At 38.5% G+C, this 25,517-nt stretch overlaps 1 protein-coding gene across 6 annotated transcripts in view; it reads left to right on the top strand.

The window, feature by feature from the left end:
• The window catches only part of LOC149576673 (GABA transporter 1-like), a 44,582-nt gene that overhangs the window by 8,765 nt on the left and 10,300 nt on the right, over positions 1-25,517 (top strand). For 4 of the 6 annotated variants that reach the window (XM_089818932.1, XM_089818964.1, XM_089818943.1 and 1 more), the window contains 3 exons: positions 4,974-5,096; positions 5,909-6,003; positions 6,088-6,274. In XM_089818932.1, coding sequence (XP_089675058.1) covers positions 4,974-5,096; positions 5,909-6,003; positions 6,088-6,274 — 405 coding nt within the window. Of the gene's footprint in view, positions 1-3,769; positions 4,005-4,333; positions 4,892-4,973; positions 5,097-5,908; positions 6,004-6,087; positions 6,275-25,517 lie in introns of those variants that run through there. The other 2 variants (XM_089818924.1, XM_089818972.1) reach the window with 2 other exon arrangements.

The following is a 25,517-nucleotide window of genomic DNA, read 5'->3' as shown; positions in this document are numbered from 1 at the left end:
TGCAATTAATATATCTAAAAATCCTGTTCAACACTCCCGCACTAAACATATTTCTGTAAGATATCATTTTCTGAATGAGTGGTTGCAAATGGTGAAGTTTGTTTGGAATATATTAATACGAAACAGCAGTTGGCGGATATTTTCACTAAACCTCTTCCTGCAGCTACATTTGAATGTCTTTGAGAAGAGTTGGCATTGTGGCTATGCCACACTAGGTTCTTGCCTTAGTGCATGAACTCAGGGGATGTAGTTATTGCTATATTTTCTACACTTGCCTCCTTGTCATTGATGACAAAGGGGGAGAAATGGTTTAGATTGTTTTCAGATTCAGACTGTTTTTTCATCTTGCAGTGTTTGAAAGTTCAGATTGTTTATCATCTTGCAGTGTTGGAAAGTTCAAACTCTGATTATTCAGTTCAGCTTGCAGTGTGTGGTTGGTCTAATGGTGTTGTTTATCTTATTGTTTTTGTCATCAATGATGGGGGAGATTGTTGAAAAGTAGTGTCGTTGATGACAAAAACACATTAAACAAATTTGCACAAATACTGTATTCAACAACCTACCTGCGATACATGATGATAACAGCCAATGCTCTATACGATTCCGAGTATGAAGCATAGACCCAACAAGAAACACAGAATGTCCAATAATGAGAAAATTGGAAACTTTGTTGTAGCAGGTTTTGTGCTCTACAGGTTGAATAAGATAATGGTGAATTCATATATTGTTTATACCATAGATGTTCTATTGGTAGATTACTCTCCAAGTTGCAAAAACTGGGCAAGTTTCTGGCTTGGCGAGGTTATAGGACTTTTACTAGCGCAAAAAACTCACTGATTTTTTTTGGAAAAACTTGTTGAGTTTTTGCCAAAAGCGCGATGAGTTTTAGTTAAAAACTTGGTCTCAGTTTTATAATAACACTTAAAGACAAAAAATGTCCCAAATTATTCCTTTCTCATTCTTTAACTTGTTATTAGCTAAGAAGGGGAAAATAGTCTTCCCAACACTTGCAAACTGATTTCTATCAATTTGAACCAGATTTGAGGTGCTTTCTAAAAAGGATGACATCTATGATTTGGAGAGTCAGGCTATGGAGGAAGGGAATGTATTTGGTTTCACACTAGATGACATTGAGTTGAATGAGTAGTCAATGCTAGTGCTAGGAGAAACTAGAGGAAGAGCTACATCTAGGCTGGAGGACAAGCCATAGACTAAGTCAGACACACTGAGCCAGAAGGCATAGTCATGCTAGTGCAGACTTCTAAGACTAGACCCTCTAGTTCTGCCTCAACCTTAGTTTTTACTAAAGATGGGAAGAGGAAGATTTAATTGTAATGATGTATTTAGTTTTAATTTTACATAAATTATTTACTATTTTGCTTCCAGCCATCAGCATTTCTCACAAGAATGCAATTTTGTACCCACTTTATGTTTAATCATATCGAGACTAAGCTTGTTTCTTTTGCGTTCTCATTTATCGAATCAATGGATGCATCTTCTCATTGAATTTTGTTAAAAAATATGCATTTCTATTTAAATTTAGCAACTTTTTGAGTTCTCGAATTTTTCCCGAAATTTATTTTTAGGCCTTGGTGAGTTTATGGTTTTGATGAGTTTTCCATCTATGGTTTATACGAACAGGGTAAATCATAGTTTGTTGGATATTGGCTTATGCACAAACAGTATCTTGTATCGGGCTTTATATATTCTAGATCGATGAAGAAATATGATTGTTAGTAGCTGATTCTTCATGTCTCTGCTGTGAACATACAGGTAACAATGGGTGTCAATACGTAATAAAAGTAATAACATAAGAGATTTTGTTTTTGAAAAGTTCTGACAACTTCCACAGCGCATGGCAGTGCAAAGACAAAAAAAATGTTTTTGAAAAGTTCCAAAAATTTCCTCAGCGCACAGCAGTGCAAAGATAATTTCATTTGTTTCTTTGGGTACACCACCAGGCAGGTCCCGATTACAGGCACACCAATAGACAGGTTCTTCTCATTAACAATAAAGATATTATACTATAAGCAACACTAATGCAATGTTTAATGATCCTATGGTGACATGGTTGAAACAACGCATCTCTTACCATTTAAAAGAAATTACTTGTTAAGGCGACAGTTTTGGCTGCTTAACATATTTGGAAGTTACGGTAAAACAACATAGTAGTTTTAACCACACACTTCATCATACATTTGAATATTTATATGTTTGTCTCTTCTTAAACGAAGTACGGAGAAAGGTTTCATTTGAGACATGAGATGTTTTTGAATAAAAGAATGTTGTGCAACTACCTGTTTATGGACTAGAACAAACATTGTGAGAAGTTGAAAGATGGCGTGGCTGTATAAAAATCCAGTTGGTAAGATATTACAGGTGCAGCAAATAAATGAAGGCGAGGCTTGATTCTGTATGATTCATGAACAAATTGATTCAGTTGTCTTTATGGTCTATGCTGGTTTAATTTACAGGAAACTGATTGCATTGTATTACAAGGTTTTTTCTGCAGTTTACATTTGTCAAATTGAAGGCAATTCTCCAGAGGTTGTTAAAGGTGGTCTAAGTCATTTGACGTTTATCTAGAGAATATCTACTTTCAGTTTTAGTCTGAAATAACAATAAGCTGTAAATTAATTTGGGATGTTGAGGATCTTGAAATTAATATTCAGATTGTTGAACTGTAATGTTGAAAATGTTGATGCATTGAACGTCTAAGTTGGAGCTTAGATTGTTAAAGGGGGTTGGAGAGTCCATAGGGTTGGAGCCCTTCAAAGTTGTATTTGAACAGAAGGTTTTAGAATGCTGGATTAGGACAGTAGCTCCTAGCAGTCTTGGTGTTGGTGGTTTTCCCTGCATTGTGTTTCCATGTTATACTCTGTGCATTGTCTTTCAAATTATTGTTGACCATGTGCTAAAATGAGATGCTCATAACATACTCTGACTCTGATCAACAGTTTAAATTGCTTTCAAATTTTTGCATTTGATTGTGTATAGTTTTTTTACATCAACATTTCAGAACATACTACATGATCCATCATCAGAATGCTAGAGAGAAAAGAACATGATGGATCATGTAGTATGATCCGAAACGTTGATGTAAAAAAACTATACAGAATCAAATCTAGAAATTTGAAAGCATTAGCATGGATTGTGGAAATATAATAGATCTCAACAGTTTAAATTGTTTCTAACATGTATACACTCCTAAATCATGCATTTGAGTTCTACATGTATATCCCTCAGTCATTGACGGTTAGCTAAAGAGGTTCCAGCCTATACAAATTCTGTGGAATGGATACTCCTCACTGGCTCTGGGCTGTGTCATCTGCATCTCCATTAAAAATATGTTTAGATTCGTATAAAATTGAGAGGGAAGGCAAAGAAAATTAAGTCAATCACTAACATGTAAATTATAAATTATAAATTATACATAAATTGCTGGAATAAATCTCGTGCCCGTAATATATTTCATGACATGGATTTGCAAGGTGCTTCGATTAAAAATTCATCAGAGTTGAACATTAATCGGGCACAAAGTAGGTATTCTGTCTTCAGCTAATGGACTTCTGTGAAGAGCTTAACTTACAACGCGCCATAATGAGCGTCGTATCAAGGAGTCCCTGCTGTTGACTTTGAATGAATGGACACCGACAGAGTATCGTTTTTCAAAATTTGAATCTATAAAGAACCCGTCAAAAGAGAGATCTGTTTTCATTGGATAAAGGAGTTTATTGTCAATGGCTTTGATTCCAAAAGATACTATATTTCTGGGGAAGAAATCCAGAATGGCCAGTACATTTTTATTAGGAAAATCATGGGCACCAGTGAAACCGAAGAAGAAGAAACTATCCCAGTGGAGAAACGAGAGATCGTTGATGGGTTGAATTCAGATGGGAGAGGCACATGGATGCATGCGGCATTCCACGTGGCCACGACAATTGCCACACCGGCTGCTTATGCTCCATTACCCTTCGCTCTGGCCTCTTTGAGCTGGCCTGCAGGTTCCCAATTTCTAATGCCTTCTTTCTTTGCCTAGCTATATATGGCTAGTGTGATTGTCACTGAACTGTTTTTCATCCTTCCTTTCTTTGGTTATCTGTATTTGTTTCAAGTGCATGTCACGGACCTCCGTTTCTTTTTGTGTTTCTGCTCGATATCGTTTACCCAAATTTTATCTTATATGTCCCGCAGATAGCTAATTGGTCACTAAAATTGTTTCATTTTGGCCACTTTCTTCACCGTACTTTCTGTGGCTCTCTTTTAGAAAGAAAGATGGTTACTGAACTTGTTTTCTTTTGGTGTTCTGTTTTGATGTTTGTTAAGTAAACTTTATCTTCTTTGGCCTGCAGGTCCCAATTTGTCACTAAAATTATTTGCTTGTGGTGATTGGATTCGATTACTATTAACTACACTTTATACTGGCTGACCTTCATGTCTCTAATTTCTTATCCTTTCTGTGGCTCTCTTTTGAAGAGAATGGTTACCCCTGAACTTATTTCATATTGGGCTTCGGTTTTGATGTCCATGACCTATAATTTATCTTATCTTTTGGGGTTCTCAATCAGGGACTCCGCTACGAAGGCTGTTGTCTTTCACTACACGAGCTTATCTCATTTGAGAAAACCTCGTGGAATCAATGTTTTTGTTTTATATTTAGAAAATCCCTTTTTGGGCGTGTAACTCTCACCTTAGTGATGGTGCTCAGATGTTACAGACTCGAACATGAGTTGGAAACGCTTTGTTATGAAAATGTACACCTTTACTCCTTAAGCTCTTATCGTACAGTTTTCCTCAGTTTAAGGGCTATATATGCACCCCTTAAGTCACGGTTCTTTAAATTATCTGTTTTCAGAACCTATAGTTTTTTTTCACCTGGTGCTTTTATTCTGTAAGTAAATGTACTTTGAAGTGCCATTTATTGACTTTCGAACTGTGGACATTGCTATAATTTTTTCCTTCCGTTACTGCAGGAGTTGTGAGTTTGGTGGGTGGAACGATGGTCACATGGTACTCCAGTTTCCTGGTTGCTTCATTGTGGAAGTGGAATGGTATACGGCATAACACTTACAGAAAACTGGCACAGAGTATCTTTGGTATTCCTTTTGACTAATCCTCATATTCTGCTATGCTATGTGCCCTGTATCTTGCAATTCTGCGAAGTTCGAAACATGGACATTGTTTCTAACATAAAACATTTGTAGAATATTATATGTTCTGTTATAGTCATATATGTAGAAGTGAACTATATACTTAAACTTCAGCGATAATTTATTTGTAAAAAGCTTTTAAAACTCGTTAATTAGTCTCTTATTGAGTGGGCGGACTCTGATTCCACTTGTGAAATAGCCAAGTTGAGACATCTGAAGTTCTACATTAGCGACACTCAGATGTTCACCAGTCCATCGTCATGATGACAGCATTCAAAATTAAATGAAAGTTGAAGAGAAGTTTGTCAGAAGAATATCTGTCAATGCAAACGAAAGTTATTTGTGATTTGTTTACAGTCTAGACAAAAATACTTTATTCTCATTAGAAATAAATAATTTGAAAGCAACGTGAAGGATATAGTTGAATTCTTATGATCATATTGTGGGATTGATTCAATTCAAGTTTGTTGTCCTTTTATTCCTAGTTTACTTAAATAAAGTAATGAAACTGTGTGATGCTTAGATTAGAGCCAAAGAATTCCATTTAGCAAAAGAATTGTCTCCAACCCTCAAAGTTTTTATGGTTGTTTGTTCAATTCATAAATATCATGTTCAGTTGAAAATGGCAACAACCAACTCATAAATATTATGTTCAATTGAACATGCTTTGCGACTTTCATTGGCACTTGTCATTCTTGTCAACCAAAAGACGTCCTGAATATTGAACCATGGTTCTGTGTTTGTATTTGCCAATGAAGGAATGAAGGGTTACTGGGCAGTTACTTTTTTCCAGCAGATTGCATCTGTGGGAAACAACATTGCTATACAGATAGCTGCAGCTAGCAGCCTTAAGGTAATGCTACCTTGCGTGGTTATTGTATTTGTTTTCTGTTTGTGTACTACTATTCACTCATATCTCAATTTTCTCGTTCTGCAGGCAATTTATAAGCACTATCACAGCAGCGGTAATCTTACATTGCAGGAATTCATCATTTTTTTTGGAGTGTACGAGTTGTTGTTATCCCAATTTCCTGATATCCATTCCTTGAGGTGGGTGAATGCAATTTGTACATTCAGCACGATGGGATTTGCTTGCACAGCTATTGGTGTCACTTTACACGATGGTATGAATTTCTACCAAGTTTGTTGATTGAATCAATGACTTGCACTTTTTGTTTCATTTTGCATTCATACTCTCTCTTTGGGGAAGTTACAACTGGCTTGTCTCCAAGCAAGTGATTAAAATCCATGGAAGAGTATGTGGCAGTAAATTTTTCTTGGAGATGATATTTTGCAAAGGTGACTCATGTATCCTAACTCTAAGCTACTGAATGATCTACACAACTGTTTTTAGTCAATATTAACCTGTAGTTAACATCTAAAAACAAGGAAAAAGGAAACTTGTTAGCCATCATGAATAGCATCAAGTGTTCCTGGTTTTCCCCCATATGCATTTTTGTTAACTCAACGTTTTAGGTTTTATATCATTAATTTTAATGGTGCAATAACTAATCCTCAAATCCAATTGAGTGAAAGACCGAACCTTCCACAACCTATCCAACAAATCATCTGCTAGAGGAAGGATAGCAATTAGAGTCCATGCTTCATTGCTTCATGACCATTATGGATTGATCTTCTAATTCATAATTAGTTTAGTTACACTCTTATCAACACAAATCTCATCTTCTGAATAACAGCATAGTTGATTTGTACTGCTACCTTATCAGCTTCCCTAAAAAGTTATCTTTTTCTTAAGAATGAGATATTTGAGTGCTGTTTATAAGGTAGTTCTCAAAGTTATTTCAAAAATTATGAACTGGGAAAATAACAAGAATAGAGAATGAACCCTAGTGCGTATCCTACATAACCCAGTGGCTGTAGAAACTCCAGCTGTGTATGAAGTTTGCCTTCTCTTGCCACTATCACTTGCAACATTGCGAGCTACTGCCTTTGCAAGGCCTTCAAGCAAACAATTAACATCTTTATAGAATTTGTTTGTTTGCAATTGTTTTGCAGCTTTCAGAAAAAGCATACTGGCTTACTGCCTCAACTCCCTAGGCTGTTTTGAATTTCATCCAAAACACTTTCTCTTTGTTAACTTCATCAAAGAATAAAAGAAGGAATGCTTTAGAAATTTCAAATATGTTGCTGGTTAGGGTTTTCATTCAGCAGTCCACCAATTTTTCTGCCCAGGGTTTTGTACAGATGGGTTTGGGTTATAACATGTAAAAATAATCAAATTTTGTACAAAATGCGAAAAAATGAATGTTGAACTGAGAACACAGCTGATAATTGATAGTGCAATGTCACTTGTTAAATTATAAACATTAAAGATAAAATCGTAAATCAAAACAGTTTATATCAAGTATCATTCCTAACAAGCAGGCACTAGTGAGATTGAGAGTTAGGATAGGAACCATAATGGCATGTGTCATTTTTATTAATTTTACCATGTTCAAACAAGCTATGCATTCTTTCGTAGTGATCTTTTAGGTTGAAATGGTTTTACATGTTTAAAATTTAAGAGAGAACTTAATGTCCACAAGTGTTGTCGGTAATTCTATATTGTAGCCGATGGATTAAATAGTATCCGAATGGGCGGGTGACGGTTGAGTCACCTCTTCAGGGAAGTATATGTACACCATCTGGAAGGGACTTTGGAACATTGTAATTGTAATAGTCATTGGAATCATTGTAATGAGCATATTGCATCTATGAATAAAGTATCTGTTCTGTGTTATATCTTGTTATACTACATGCAATAAGTATCCTTTTATCTTGTATGGTAAACATTTGGTGTTGTTGCCAGTCAAACCTAGAACGAACAAAGTGTGATGAAGATTAATGCCTAATTTTCTTAACAAGGATATAAATAAGGTAAAAGATAAGGATGAAATATGCACAACACAAGAAGTTTTAATTTTAGTGCAATAGGCAGAGCGCAAATAGAAGCTTCAGCAGATTGCCGACGGACACCGAGGGGGTGAAGGGGCATAGACCGAGGGTGTGCATTCACCTAGTAGACTGAGGAGTGTCGAGGAATTGCTAGAAGAGACTCAACAACGATTAAATTTGGTGGAAGAGACAAGCGAGGAGTTCCTTAACTTGTATACGTCAAAGATAGAGAATCCAGACAGAAGGGAAGTAACTCGCATGGCTCAAAGTGCCAAAGGAGCATGAGCATGGAGTGAACTCTTCATTCCCAAAACACCCGACGAACGAATACAGGGAGAGAATCGAACAACTTAGCTTGAGGAAGATCTTTTCTCACTAGGTAACACAGTTGTTGGAAGTAGGACAGCTGTCCAAAGCAGTGCGGGTGTGCAAAACAACGCGGGTGTGCAAAACAGTGTGGGTGCTCAGAACAACGTGGGTGTGCAGAACAACGTAGGTACACAATAGGTACCTTAAAATCAGAAGAAAGTAGTAATGGTAGAACCAAAGGAGAAGTTGCCAAAGTTTAATGGTGACGGGATGACAGTTCCAATTAGACACTGCAAGATGTGTGAAACAATATGGATGGCAAATAGTGTCACAGACAAGGATGATTGGGTCTGGCAGTTTCGAGCAACCCTGTAGGGTGTGGTAATTAATTGGTTTGCAAACGCGGATCCTCAAAAATTGACTACATGAGTAGAAGTCCGAAAGGAGTTCATAGTAGAGTTCTGACCGCTACAAGACGATAATGAAATTGTAGCAGAAATATACAGCACAAAGCAAGGAAAGAATGAAATGATCCGTGCCTATGTAAGACGGCTAAAAGAGATGGTGGAGAAGATGGAGACCCAACTAGCTAATGGATTGAAGAAACGATGGTTTGTTGAGGGGCTACGGCCTGCTCTGAAGAAGAAAATGAAGAGTGTGCCTCTAGCATCGTACACAAATGCGTATAATAGGGCTATGGATTTGGAAAATGAACAGAAAACAAGCAAGAAGAAGAAGCACAAATCATCGGATTCAGACGATTCATCGTCCGAAAGTAGCAACAGCGATGAAGAATCAAGCAAGAAAGTTTGAGCGTTAGAGAAGGATATGCTACAGTGATGAAAGAATTTAAAAATTTGAAAAAGAATCTAGAATCGGTGAAGGGAGAATTGTGGTGTACGGACTGTAAAGAGGAAGGCCACACAAAGGGCTCATGCTCGAAGAAACAATTCTGTGAGATCTGCTAGGTTGCGGGACATTCCATAAAGGAGTGCCCGTTTAACATGAAGTCAAAAGGACACCAGCAAGTATTACTGATGTAGGAAGTGTCCACTGGAACAAACACAAATGACGATGCAACCTTAGGAGGCTATCGCAACAATAATCGACACGGAAGGGGTGGTAATAATAACAATAATAACAATGGAGGCTGGAGTCGGATACAGTATGATGCGAGTGGATGGCCAATGATACAGTGCTGTGAATGCAACCTCTGGGGGCACTTCGCCAGAAATTGTACTACGAAGGAGATGCTGTAGCTATTATGCAGATGGTGTGGTCCGGGAGACTACAAAGATTCAAAATGCCCAAAGTAGGGGGTAAATTTGTTAAGCATTGGAGCATGTGATGAGAAGGTACTAGCCATTACACGTGAGTAAGCTAAGAAGGCAAAATACCCTGACGTGGAGGAAGAAAAGGACAGGTTGCAGCAAGCACGAACGGAGTTGGAGAAACAAATGGAAACAAGAAAGTTGCAAGCAAAAGACACTGCCCATACTTCGAAGAGGAACCTGGCTGAGCAAAACATGATAAGGTAGGTAATGCAAACAGAAGTTCCGATAAAATTAAATGACCTTTTTACAATGCCCTAGTTACGGACGACGATTCTGAATATGACACCACTTCCAAAAGTAATAGAAGAAACAGGAAGGGACGGTAGTGGAACGACGGCAGCACACCCAATGCTACTGACACTCACAACAGGAAGGCATCTGACAGTAGTCGAGATGGGCATTCTAGGAATGGCACTAACAAACACAATTGTGGACAGAGGGTCAGGCGTGAATGTGTTACCAGAAGATATCTGAAAAAAGTTGGGACAACTGATGTTGTGGCCACCTACAGTCCAGTTACGCACAGCGGATCAGCACGGAATCAAACCGTTGGGAACCTTGATGACACAGTCGGTAACTACTGGAACACAACCTTTTTTATTAGATTTTGTGGTCATTCCATTGAAAAGACGAGGGTATGATGCTATCCTTGGATGGGGTTGGTTGGTACAAGCAAAAGTGAAACATGACTGGAAATGAAATACCCTAGCTATGGAGCGCGAAGGCAAAAGATTTATAATCGACCTGCACACACAGATGATAGGTGAGAAGGCAGCGTCGTCAGATTCTAAAGGTGAAGGTGAAGGTGACGATGAAGGAAAGAAGAGAATGGAACCGAACGAAGGAGTATTGAGATTAGGAGGGTCGAATGATGACAACCAAGACTCAGTGAACGACCTTTTCCACTGGTAGATGGAGGATTATGAGCTCTTTTCGAGCTGTAATATGTTAAGGGTCGACGAAAGTGAGAAAGGAGAGGAAAATGAATGTTCGAAGGAATACAGAGAAGTTGAAAAAGGAAAGGCGATTATGGCTGAAGCTAAAGGGAAGAACATATAGTTCAAACCCAACAAAATGAAAGATTCCACCATACGGTACACGGTGAATAGAACATGTAGAAATAAAATGTTATACTGCACCACAGATTTAGTAGAAAGGTGTCGGAAAAAAGGAAAACACATCGTACGGTTTGCACAGGAAACAAAGAGAAAGGGCTTAATAAAAATTGCAGTAGTACGGAGTGAAGGTTCTAGAATCAAGAATACAATTATTGACGGCAAGGAGTGGCAGCCGATAGAATTCATGGTACCGAGTTTTGAGAACAAACTAGGCGATATGGAAAGCCTGAGGGAGAGATTGTATAACTTAAATAAACTTGATGAGCGATGGTTGCAGACACAATGGGCCACGAAGGTTACATGGAATAGGCGAAAAGTATGGCATGATGAGCATTTGGAATTGAATAGATTTCAACTAGGCCAATTAGTTTTGAAGTATAATGGGCGGAACGACAAATTTAAAGTTAAATGGGTCAGACCATACAAGATACGTGAAGTTGGCAATAATGGAGCAATAAAATTATGGATGCTCAACAGAAAGGAAGTAGCCGATGTAATGAATGGGTCGAAGTTGAAAGTCTTTCATGAAAGAAATAATGCACCTCCATGAACGAATAACTGAGAGACGATATAAATAATAAATATTAATGTATATCTGTAAAATAAAGTATTAAATTCTTTTAGTAAGTTGAAGAAAAGAGATAGAGATTAATGAGGAAATATGGATTTAGAGCATATGGTCTTGGATAGGAAACATGAGAATATTTCAAGTTGAATACCGTATGGCTACAAGGAAGCAGAGAAGGCATAGAAGCTCACTGTACGGTCAACTGAGATTTTGAAGAAGTATTGTACGACCAGCTGAGAACGTGGAAAAGAGAACTCATCGTACAACCATTAGTGGAAGGAAAAGCAACCATCGTACAACCATTTGTGGAGGAGAATAGAAGGGGGTTCGGTCACTACAAAATGGAGCCGTATGGCCTAGCAGAGCATAAATTACTGAAATAATCATTGTACGACACATAAGAAGAGTATCTGAAGGAAAGTCAATCCTGTAGACCCCTAGTTAGTTCAATTTTCGGTTGTGAGAAGTATGACTAGTGTAATGTCCCCTCTTTAGTTCGACATGGCATTGATCATGGATTTGCCTACTCCAGACTCTCGTAGGCAAATGGTGTGGAAAGAGAGTCAATTCTGCGGATCAGATAGTCATATCTTGCTCTTGAAGAAGTGTTAAGAGGGTATATTTTATCATTATGTGATATTGGGGCCCACATGTTATAATTTTAATTTGAGTTGCACTTTTTATTTTATAAAATTACTTTATTATAAAAAAGTGCATTATAATGAGAAATTATAAAGGATGTTTCTAGAAGTTCTAGCAACTTCTTAGAAAAGTGAATAAATAGAGGGCTGGGCCTCTCATTTGGACATGCTTGGATTGGAGAACTCTTCTACTTCTTCATTGTGAAGACATTTGTGGACTTTGGATCTGCAAATTATTCGATCTTTGGGAACGAATCACTCCCTTGGATTGGCGACTTTGAGGGTGTGAAATATCACCTGAATTGTTGCATAATTGGAGTTGGTATTCAGCCATCTCATTGGAGCTTATTGAGAATTCGTTGTTAGGGTTTGTTTTTGGTTGGAATAAGGATTTCAGATTTGCCCTATCATTGGAGAAGCATTTGACAAGAGTTTGAAGACAGAATAAGTGCATTTTCAGAATTGGCAAAGCAGGGTTCGGAATCACATAATTGCTCATATCTCCTCAACCCCTTGGAGTTATTTTTTATGGTTTTACAGGGTTACTACCTAACCCTAGGCGCCCATTTTCCTTGCATTTGGGGGTCCCAAAACCCTAATATTATTTTATTTCAACAGCCGTACAGGTACGGCCTGGTACGACCCTGCTAGTTTGGGCAGCAGCAGCAAATTAAGGACAGTTTGGGGGTGCGGTTGGAGGTCTTCATCAACGATCTGCAGAAAAACGTGGTGTTCTTCCATAGTTCTTCAAACCAGGTTCTTGCATTCTGAAATATATGTCAATTTTTGGGTAAATTTGCTGTCATACAGTCATTGTAATAATCAGTCCAGAATTGGTAATAAAATAATTTCAGAATTTATTGCATTGTAATTGAAATATAGTTCAATGGCTTTATATATATTGTAATTCTGTGATTATATTCTGAAAGTATCAAATCTGAAATTACCATATTTTGAATATTGTTACTGTTACACGCTAAGTGTTTGACAAAATTCCTAAGTTCAGTTTGAGGGTTTCTGTGGCCTTTATAGTGAGGGTCATTACAGTTTCAGTTAGTAACTGTTGTACCAAAAGCCCGGACTGTTAGTAAACGGAACCTCCCCGCGTTAAGGGGGCAACCCCAGGATAGCCTCGCTGGCGAGGACCCCGGACACGTGGTAGCGACAAACTGCACGGACAGACCTACGTCACCTTCCGTTAGGGGCCCACTCTAGGGACATCACAGCCCACCACGCTCCGCGGGTCTCGACCTCGAGACCTCCGGCTCTGATACCAAGTTAGTAACCGTTGTACCAAAGGCCCAGACTGTTAGTAAACGGAACCTCCCCGCGTTAAGGGAGCAACCCCAGGATAGCCTCGCTGGCGAGGACCCCGGACACGTGGTAGCGACAAACCGCACGGACAGACCTACGTCACCTTCCGTTAGGGGCCCACTCTAGGGACATCACAGCCCACCACGCTCCGCGGGTCTCGACCTCGAGACCTCCGGCTCTGATACCAAGTTAGTAACCGTTGTACCAAAAGCCCGGACTGTTAGTAAACGGAACCTCCCCGCGTTAAGGGGACAACCCCAGGATAGCCTCGCTGGCGAGGACCCCGGACACGTGGTAGCGACAAACCGCACGGACAGACCTACGTCACCTTCCGTTAGGGGCCCACTCTAGGGACATCACAACTAGTTGATGAGAGTTGGAGTTGTTGCAGGTATAGAGTGTCATGTGCTAGAGGTGGAGAAAGCATTGGAGCAAGCCTTTCGAGAGGGGTGATACGCTTTGAGGCACTCAGAGTAAGTGTTGGACATGAGGCTGTCCTAGTGGATGCATAGAGAGCTCGGGAGGAGCTAATCATCCAGTTGGAGGCAGTAGAGTGACACTTGGCTCAACATACCCAGGAGTTGGAAGTAGAGAATGCGGCACGGGTGGCTATCAAGGTCAAATTGGCTAAGGAGACAATATTCTGTTAGCAGAGGCTATAGATGCAACGTGTTTTGGAGATCAGTTTGGTGCAGGCATGGGACGAATGTGAAAGTGGTGTGACGGAAAAGATCTATCCTATTATAGTTAGTCACAGTTAGTGTATTCTATTTTGTTAATTTGTCTTGAATATTTTGTAATTGTCGTCCAGAAACGACTTTACTTTTTGGGAGGGATGATATTATTAGTAAATTCTATATTGTAGCTGACGGATAAAATAGTATCCAAACTATTGGTGTAAATAAGTATTTACTATTTACACTTAAGTTTACTTAGGTTAATGCATTATTTTATTATTTTATTTTGTGAGACACTTAGGAGTTTGCGCACCTTTTTGAGTTGTCATGTTGACAACACAAGAGTATGCAACTCTATTTTAGCACATGGTGTCTACAACATTGATTTGTGTGTCACACCCTTGTAGGCTTATCCTCTCATCACCGCACTTCCGTGCTTAATGGAGGATAACCCATATTTGGTGGACATGTGCCTGGTTGTATGACATCATGGTGTTGATTACGAGGCATTCTAGATGTATCTCAGAGGCCTTTATATACAGGCACTCTTAGTGTACTTACACAATGCCTATTGAATGAATATATCATCATTCTAATCATACTCTCTTTCAGGTTTACAGCTGTGCTTGTGTTTGAGTTCTTAGTTTTTAGGTGAATTTTGCCCTTAGGCAAATTCTTACATGGTATTAGAGCTTGGAGATTTTCTCATCACATAGCCATTCGAGACCACTGTTGCTTTAGCACGTCAGCTTGAATCTGGAGTACTGCAGAAATTGGGAGCATCTAGAACCAGATTTGACCTCGCCATTGCGTCTGGGACACTGATTCGGTGAAGATCGGGTATAAACTCGGCTACCTTGGCCCAAAGGCAATTGTGAGGCAAATTTTTTTTTGCAAATCGAAACCCGGAGGCCCCGATTTGCAGTATGGGTATGGTCTTTATTCGATCTGCAATTTAATTTTTCAGATTTGAGTTTAAATTATTCTTTTTATTTCCGTCATATTTTTCTTGCAAATTTTCGGAAATCTTTTGCACTTTTTGCCAAGAAATTTTTTTTAGCAAACCCAGGCAGTGACACCCCGGCTCTGCCATTTGGAGAATTTATTATTTAGTCGCAAAGAATTTTGAAGCGGACATTCAGGTGCATAACAGTCATTTGCCAGCGAGAAGATTGGACTGTATAAACTCTCGGCTGACCACAGTAGTCCGAGCATTGCTCAAGACACACCAGCGACCTTTCATTATGCACTCTGCGCAGGTCACCTTTTAAATAGTCCGCAGAACTCCCACACACCAAATGCGGGATTAATTCCCACAACTTGGCGAATGGAATAAACTTCTTTGGCCACCAAAAAGATTCCGACGCCGGTGTGTACCTGTTCACGCGGATTTTGCAACAGTCTTGGGCCGTGACTAGTTTTTTACTCTCTGCTCGCAGTTTTTTATAAACCGGCTGCCATACAATATTCCGGTATGTGACTATTTTGGTCCCCGTCGTCCTGTATTTCCACCACTGTTCGCACAATTTCTGACGCGATTTTAAAGTTTCTGGTGGCTTTCTGTTACTGGACATGTGAACTCCTTCACAAGCGCCACGCGTTCTAACGCTGAAAACCGGCGACCCTCCACACAGAACGAATTTCGTTCTGACACACGACACAAAAAAAACTGACACGTGGGCTACTCAATCTTTAGACACATCAATGACATTTTTAAACTGTGCCACGCCAAACGATAGGTCATCGTTCGGTCAGTGGACATGTAAGCACTACATGTGCAGCCAACTCAGCACATCCAGTCAGCAATAGTTGTACAACCACGTCATCATTTCTGTACAGTATGGACACCCGTCAGTCTGACATATCAGCAGGGGGCCCAATTTTTTGCTGACATCATCATTTTGCTATGTTAAATTTGACGGTCGTCTGACCGTCAAAACCAGGGATTTTATAATTGTTGTGATGATTGTTTGATCGTCAAATTTAATCATGCAGTTTTCCTTCCAGACCCCTCTCTAGATTGCTTTTCAATTTGGTAGCTTGACTTTGCGAGCCCATAACTTGGACATTCGGACTCCGATTTAGGTGCCTTTTTTTTTGAAATTGGGTAAAATTCCCTAAATTTTCTAGTGGTGGTGTTGTTTTCTAGTTTTGGTCCAAGAATTTTGCAAAAATTACATTTTTTGGCGACTATACCTGCATAATCCTGCATTTTGCAAATTAAAATGCTCCGTACGAGCACATTTGGTCACCTTTTTAGGTTCTTTTTTTTTTTGAAAGTGCATATTTTTTCGTCTACTTTCCAGATCTGCAGTCAGATTCTAGGGTTGTGTGGACAAAATTCTCTCTTTCAGAATTAGGCCTTTTTCTGCATTGTAAACCTTTGATTACTTTTCCGAATTGTTGTACATCTGAGCTACAGTGCTTAGTGACAGATTTGGGCCTCAAAAGATAGTTGCAAAAGCAAAATCAAAAATTCCACTTTGTTCATTTTGACAAGTGGCCCATTGTACACACACTACTTATAAAGTGCCAAAAGCATCTTTTTTGGGGGGCTCTTTTGATTGAGTGAAAAGCGGGGGTGTGTACTGTGTTCTTGTGTCTCTCTTTTGTGCTCTTTCATTTTCTGCATCATGGGTTTTAAATGTCCTCTAACTTCACGCAACTATTCTACATGGAAAGATATTGCATGGAGTAGATTAATGGAAAAAGGATATAGTCTTTATGTTGATGGTACAATTACCAAACCTAGTGATGCTAAAGAACTTGTTAATTGGCAAGCTCAAGATTGATAGGCTTTAGGAGTTATTAGGAATTGTGTTCATAGAGATCTCTTGTTTCACATTGCCAGTTGTACAGAATCAAAACCAGCTTGGGATAAACTTGCAGCATTATATGCTAAGGTGGATGAAGAAAAGGGATTTCAGATTGAGGATGATCTACTTCTCTTGGATCCGAAGAATTTTGACACAATTCAGGATTATATCAACAAAGCAAATGAGTATAGGGCACTACTTAAAGATTGTGGAAATCCCATGAAGGATGAAAAGTTGATTCATCACATCCTGAAGAGGCTATCTTCAGAGTATGCTTCATTTGTTTTGAGTTTTAATACTGATAGGTTGACCATGGGATTTGCTTACCAAAAGCCTTCATTTGATGCATTCGCAAAAATGTTGATTGTTAAACAATCTCACTTGATGGATTTAGGACTTCTCACGTCATCAAAGACCAAAGCCTTGGTGGCTCGTGATGAGCACCAATCAAGTCAAGGAGGGAAAAGCAAGAAGAAGAAGAAGCAATGGAAGCAGAAATCACAATCTGAGACACAACAATCCTCCTCACAACAAGGCGGTTCTTCTTCCAACAAGAAGGGAAATAATGAAAAGAAGGACAAACTCTTTTGTGCATACTGCAAAAGGCCAAATCATGACGAGCATAATTGCAAAACTAAAAGAATTGATGAGTTAGAAAATCTACTTAGGAAGAACAAAAATCAAGTGCTAGGTATTTCCAAGGATTCAACTCCAACCTCTTCAAAGGGTAAAGGGAAAGCACTGATGGCAAATACAAGTTCTTCTTCAGAATGGATACTTGACTCAGGTGCCTCCTACCATATGGGTTCTTCAAAGGGAGATTTTTCTTCATTGAAGCAGTCAAAGGTACCACACATCTTCGTGGGAGATGATACAAAAATGAAAGTTGAAGGGAAAGGACATGTGGAAATGGAAAATGGGGAATTCAAAGATGTTCTCTACGTTCCAAACCTTAGCTTCAATCTCCTATTAGTTTACCAAATCACTCACCTTGGAGATGGTCATAACGTTGAGTTCCTTCCAGATTTAGTGATGGTGCATAGTCTCAGAGATAATTCATTGGTTGCAATGGGGAAAGTCAATGGTGACAAGAGGCTTTATTCCTTCTCCCACTTTGTGCCTAAGTCTCCTTCTCAAGCCTTGTTGACTCACTCAACTTCAAAAATCACATTATGGCATGAGCGGTTTGGTCACCTTGACTTCCGCTCTCTTCAGCAACTTTGCTCAAAACACATGGTCAAAGGTCTACCTAATATCAACTTTTCTAATGGAGAGTGTTCATCATGTTCAGTGGATATGCATCTCGAGGAGAAGTATGATAAAAGGAAGTCTTCTAGAGCTCTAGTTGTTCTCCAGTTAGTTCACATGGTTTTAGCAGGACCTTTTGCAGTGACTTCAATTAGCCAAGGCCACTATATCCTCACATTTGTTGATGACTTTTCAAGATTCACTTGGGTCTACTTCATCATAAGAGTGAAGTGGTTTATAAGCTTCAAGACTTCAAGACTCATGTTGAACACAAACCAAGGAAAGCCATCAAGGTTCTAAGAGTGGACAATGAGAACAGATATGTGGACCAAAGACTTAGGGACTTTTGCAGACTTGAGGGAATTGATCTTCAAAATTCACCAGCATTTAGTCCGTACAAGACAGATGTTGCAGCACTAAGGATTTGGACTCTCAAGACCATGGCAAGTTGCATGATAAAGGCCAAGTCTCTTGATCCTACACTTGAAGTTGAAGCCAGTAGTAGTGCTACTCACATACTTAACAGGTCTCCTCATAATGCCTTAGATGGGAAGACTCCTTTTGAGGCATGGTGCGGCAGAAAACCAGTTGTGAGTCATTTCAAAGTCTTTGGTTGTCCAACACGGGAAAACCTATCTTCCAAGGGTTGCAAGGCACCAGCACCTAAGCCTTGTACTTTCATAGGATATGAAGACAATGCTAAGGCATATAGACTGATGGATCCCGAGACACATGAGATTTTTGTGGAGAAGGATGTACACTTTGAGGAAAGTTCACCAAGTTTATCCTCTAATCCTCTCCGCACATAATACACAGTGGAAACTGATAGTGACACCAGTGATAGTGCTTCAACAGATTCAGACATGTGGGGTTCTATCGACAGTTGTAGTGAGAGGTCACATCATCAATCTAGTCCACATGCTTACATTGCCATAGTGAAAGGTCCATCACAGCATGGTACATCTCGTCTTCCAGCTCCAGCTTAAGTTGATTTGGGAGATAGCCTTGAGGACTTACATCTTCTCATTGATGACGATGATCCTTCTACTGTTTGATGGAGCCCTAAAAATTAAAAATTTTAAGCATCCATTTGAGCATATTTTATGAGTATCAACCTCCATGATTAAGAGTACGAAGCTGTATATGCTTGCTGCCTAATGATGTTAATGACTTTAAGAGAGAAGTTAAAATGTTGTGAGCTTAGAATGAGCATGTGAATGTAGTCCATTTTTGTAATACATATGAAGATGATGATCATCATGTTCACAAACTGATGGAGTTACATAAAGACGGAGAGCTCTTTGATCAAATATTGAAGTTAAAAGGATAAGTGCTAATGTAAATTTGATGCAGCCTGTCTGTTCATTAGTCTAGGGAGATTTTAACATATCTTTATGGTTGACAAAGTCAGGACTAAAAACTTGCCTAGATCATTAATCCAATTTTTGATGTCCATATGGGAACAATTTAAATGGCAACCAAAGGCAAAAAGAAAAGATATGAAGCATATCGAACTCTGGATAGTTGTATATTCTGAGCACCATCAGTAATACTTTCTGACTTTTGCTACCAGTCAATATGAAAGTGATAATGATATAAAATACTAGTCAAAGTCACTCCAAATGAGTGGAGTAATAAATGGGTTTTGTTTAGAGTTCCTATGACAGGTAATTGTTGGAGAATCAAAAGTCTGTTATTCAGATGCAGTGATCTGATTGGACAAAACATTGGTCATGTAAGACAAAACATTAATGCTTATATAAAAAAGGGTTATGGCATCAAAACTTACCTTATGCTATAAGATCATCAGGACAATAGTATCAATTTAAGGTGTTTCTTTTCTTAAAAAGATTGCAATGCTAGGTATGGCTTCCAGATGTTGATGGGGAATGAATAAGGGTATGAACAGTAATTCCCATCCGAGTCAGACATGTTAAAGGCAATGGTTTATACTTAGTGATAATAGCAGAATTGGAAATGAAAAAGAGCGATGGAAGAGATCTTCAGAGGGATTCTGCTGCAGTTATGGGTGCCTTGGGACCTCTTTTTGATTGGAGAGATATTACTTGTAATTGTGCCAACTCCATCTCAGTATTGTGAAGCTATTGCCGGTGTTGTGTTAACAGGCTTTGCCTTGTTCCTAAACCATCTAATTCAAATAAGGGCAATCAAGGAAGAGCGCAGCTACAATAACTCCAGCAAATTTGCAGAGAGTTGTAAAGGTTAGGAGAGACGAACCTTTTAGTCTCAAGATTGAGCACAAAGAAGCAGTTTGGACAAAATATGCAGCCACAACCAATACCAGGTCTTCAGTGAGGCGTCTCCACCATTCACCCGATTTCTGCGATGAGACCATCAGATTTTTGAATCATGGATTGCGAGTGTTTTCAGGCCTTATGTTTTATTTTTCTCCAGAAAACTGCAATTAGAGCAAGTAATTCCGGATTGCCGATAGCTTCAGTTCGATTGAGATTGCTTAAAGACTGGAGAAAGGTCCCGTCAGTTTAAGGAATACCATGAATTAATATTATGGTTGCGGCAGTCTATGAAGTGCTTTAAGTCAGTAACGGAAGAAAGCATGGTCATCGAAATGCATCCCCTTATTTGGATTTTGGAAAGAGAAATATAAAAATATATTTGCTTGTTCTAACCCTATGTTTTTTTTGTTGCAGGTGAATGCACGTTTGCATGAAGGAGCCGCTAGAAATTGGGAAATAATCGTGGAGCGCCATACACGCCTAATGGAGGAAAGCCCTATGCAATTTTTGAGAATGATCCTAAGGCCATACATCCGACAATACTATGAATTCAATAAATATTTTGGTTCATAAGCTTCCACCGTTTGATTTGATAGTAATATGTCATTAATTAAATATTGATTATGGGGTAAAGCTTATGTTTGAAGTCTATAAAAGCAAAGTGATTAGTTTCTTGTTGTTAAAGGGCGCGATGTTTTGAAGAGAGGTCCCACGTCCTTTAGAAATTTATAAATATGAGATGTAAAGCGGAGACTTAAGGAACTTACGACATTATTATTATTCATATTTTAAATTTCTATTTTTTTTTTTGCCTTGCGATGATGTATTATATTCTTTTAATTGGCGAAGGAAATGACCTTTTGAACTAAGCCTCTAGATGGTGAATTATGGAATAAATTCTTGTGCGATTCTGGAGTTGAATTATATTGGATGGATCACCTGTAGGGAATGTCTCTAGTACAATTTTATTTCCGGATCAGTAAGAAGTATTCATTTAATTTATTTGCATTAGAGTTTTAATTTTTTATTAAGTTGTGTCCTTTATAAACGTTTTTTATTATTTTCAATAAATATTTTAATATTTGGGTAAGTGGACTGGATCATTATTGCATTTTAAATTTGATAAACATAAATATTGTGAAATATTTTATTGTTTCCATATTTATGTCTAATTTGCCTCGACAGGAGTTAAAGTGCATTTTAGACTAATTTAAATTGCTTTTATATAATTGATTCGTTGCGTCCGAATTATTAAATTTGTTTATAGTTAAAATATATTAAATTTTATAAAGTTGTACGTTTCAACTAATAATATTGACTCTATTGCCCATTTAATTAGGCATTGGTCTTTTATTCTTAATTCATAATCCATACACTGGCAAATGTTTCATTTCTTACCTTTGCGGAATTAATATATTCATCTATTGCATTATTCTATATTTATTTTTTATCTAAGTATTATTTCAATCATTTACTTTTGTTTTCAGTTCAGAAATTGCAAGTTTAAAGTTTTCCTATAGTTCTTGCCATTTGAGAAACTTTTATTGTATTTGTGTTCTAATCGATCTGTTTTAAGTATCTTGGATCTAAGCATTTCGTCCAGGATTAGGTGCACCCGCCTCGGTTTTGCAAAGCCGGAAGTGTAGGGAAATTGGATTGTATTGTTCAATTCTGTCAAGTTGGCCTTAACCGGTTGGATATCCCAGCATCGAGCAGGCAAGGCTCGTAGGATTCCAATCTGCGGTTTTGGGAACCAACACAGTTGTTGCGAGGGCTCACTTTGACCCTCATGTCCATTCTTTACATGATCAATCTTTATAGGTTGGCGTGATTGTGGATCCTTATGAATAACAATTGTTGGAGGGCTCTTTGTTAGTTGAGGACACAAATGGTTCATTGGAACAGGTTCAACAGACATCCTTGCTAGATCTGCATTCGTTCTTTTCAACACAGTTGGAAGGGGCAAACATCAGCATCAGCACAGGTATACTTGAGCAGGTTTTAGGGCCACTATACATCTTTAGGATTGTACCTTTGCCATTGTTTCTTCTTAAGGGGAGGAACACCATTCTGCATTCTTGGACGAGCTTCTTCATTGGAGCGGCTTTCACTACCTGGCATTCTTCATTTGGGGTGGGGGACTACCTTGTCTCTCTTCCTCTTAATTCTTATGGGGGTGACTTTTTCCTCTTATGAGGTTTTGTCACTCTCCTTCACTTTTGTATATACTGGATGTATGTCGTAATGGGGGGGTCTTGATTACTCCATCCATCCATGCATCCTTATTCATCTCTCTTTTTGGGAGAGGGTTTTTCCCATGAGGTTTTCCCTCTTTCTCTGCTTTATGAGAGATTGCATTTCATTATGTATATGGGTACCTAACATGGCTTAGTAGCTGGGACCCATCTTGCATTTCATCCTAGTTTCATAAGCTTAAGGGCATTCCCCTAAGTTGCACTTAAGGGGGGGTGTTGGTGTAAATAAGTATTTACTATTTACACTTAAGTTTACCTAGGTTAATGCATTATTTTATTATTTTATTTTGTGAGACACTTAGGAGTTTGCGCACCTTTTTGTGTTGTCATGTTGACAACACGGGAGTATGCAACTCTATTTTAGCACATGGTGTCTACAACATTGATTTGCATGTCACATCCTTGTAGACTTATCCTCTCATCACCGCACTTACTTCCGTGCTTAATGGATGATAACCCATGTCTGGTGGACATGTGCCTGGTTGTATGACATATCATGGTGCTGATTATGAGACATTCTAGATGTATCTCAAAGGCCTTTATATACAGGCACTCCTAGTGTACTTACACAATGCATATTGAATGAATATATTGTCATTCTGATCATACTCTCTCTTTCTGGTCTACAGTTGTACTTGTGTTTGAGTTCTTAGTTCCTGGGCAAATTTTGCCCTTAGGCAAATTCTTACACAAACGAGCGCGTGACGGTTGAATCATCCCTTCGGGAAAGTATATATACATCGTCTGGAAGGGACATTGGAACATTGTAATTGTAATAATCATTGAAATCATTGTAATGAGCATATGGCATCTATGAATAAAGTATTTGTTCTGTGTTATATCTTGCTATACTACATGCAATAGGTATCCTTTTACCCTATATGGTAAACAACAAGTGCCCAAAGTAGGTCAATGGGACTCGAGAACAACAGTATACACAAGAGAGCTTTAGGATGAGAAACCTTGAAAGGCTCCACCAAGGGGAAGGAAAAATGCAGAAAAGTGAAAAATACAGAGCAATAGGGGACCATCAAAACAGGTAGTCCGGAAATAGGTACAAATACTCTAAGAAAGGGTAACAAAAACTTTCAAGAGCAGCTGTAGAGGAAAATTGGAGATCATAAAGTATCACTACTTGGACTAGAGACTAGAAATGGTGAATTTGCCAATGCCATTGTTAATCGGTATGAAAGGATTATATCAAGATCTAATAATGTTCAATGGCTAGGTGCCAAGGAGTAAGACAGGTGCCCCCACTAGGTTAAATTGACACCTCTAACAATGAAAAAGCTCATTATATGCATTTTCCCATGTGAATGGTAAGGGAGGCAAAGGGGATGAGATCCAAGGAGACAACAAGAAGTCGGCCTATGATGCCAAGAACAAATAACAAGTGTAACCATGCCAACAAGTAGAAATAGGTTAATGATGTAGAGAGGGAACATTTTGAGGCAAAAGACTATCGGAGATATAATCATATAGGCTTACTTGCATCCGTGAGAGAAGTAATGGTATCTAGAGTCTATTTAGGGCTAATGTTGTGAATTGAAAGGAAGCGATCAACTTAGCAGCTCTAGACTTTTGAGAATCCACATTTAGGGATTTGTGTGAAAGGGTGATGGCCTTTAGAAGATAAAGAGCCAAACACCAATGGTCTAAATATACAAAGAACATAGTGAAATTATCTAACTCCCCTTGTAGAGGTAGTAATATCTCCTCAAATTCCATAGCAAATGAGGCGTCTAAATATTGATTTAGGAGGAGCAAAGATGACAAATCTAGTCAAGGTGAGAAATATGATGATCGTTCTCCACCTATAGTTGATGGAAACATACTCTTATTTGGCGAAGGGGAATCTTAAGCCAATTGATGTAGTTGTATTGTTTCTAGATATCCCTTAGCAACTCTAGTGATGCTCTCCTTTTAAGAAAGCAATTGAGAAGCATCTAAGGGAATACATTTGAAGGATGTAGTTTGTCAATAGAGGTGCTAATAAAAATAATTAACCTAGCCTCTGAGTACAAAGACTAATTGTGTAGAACAAGATGCAGTTATGCAATCCTCTCAGAGTAGAAAAGAGCCAAATATTGATCTCTATCATGACCAGAAGTAGAGTTGGCCATGGAGCTGGATCTATTGTAGTATCCCTTTTCGGATATTTACTAAAAACTGTTGATATAAAACTTACAAATTTAAAACTGAACAGTAACCAATATTTGAAATAAATTCTAGAACTTTAATCACTTTTGTAACTAGCAGATATGCATACAAGAAAACTCAGAAAAGTTTGTTCGATTCCTCCAATATTCAAAAGTACATATATAAACCAGCAGTTAACATAAATAGCTGCCAAATATGTTACTATATTATACAACAGCAATACAATAACATGCAACAATCCAAAAAAAATCCAATCTTATAAACAACAATAACAGTTAGATTGACAAATGTAGATAAAACCTGTAAGAAGGCTAGGTTTGCATCCAGCCTCCAAATGCTTCTTCACGAGTTTGTGTCCTCAAAGAGATAACAATACAATAGAAATCAATGTGCCAAATAATTGAATACCAGGATTCCAAGTCTCACCATAAAGGGATACCAACTACCATGTGCTGCTGCCCTGTGTGCCAATACCCTCAGTTAGAATGAATGCCTCACTCCATGAGTGACCCTGTGGGTCTCTACTGTCAAGTGAAGATGGGAGCTTAACAATATACCAATATCCACCCCAAGATGATAGCAACCAAACTCTCCACCTAGCTCCTCGATAAAAGGCAATACATAGGGATGCTCCACCTAGATCCCAAATGAGAACTCGTACGTTGTCTGAGATACCACTGACCAACTCCTGTAATATCTGTACCACTATACCACTGTACTACTCCTATAATATCTGTACCGATGACAATGACAGATCTAGCCAATTTGACTCAC

This window comes from Cupressus sempervirens, chromosome 1 (genome assembly GCF_028749045.1).
Source record: "Cupressus sempervirens isolate cs-2001-9-10 chromosome 1, ASM2874904v1, whole genome shotgun sequence".
Classification (NCBI taxonomy): Eukaryota; Viridiplantae; Streptophyta; class Pinopsida; order Cupressales; family Cupressaceae; genus Cupressus; species Cupressus sempervirens.
Note: the sequence above shows the minus strand (reverse complement) of the source record. Positions and strands in the feature narration are given on the sequence as shown.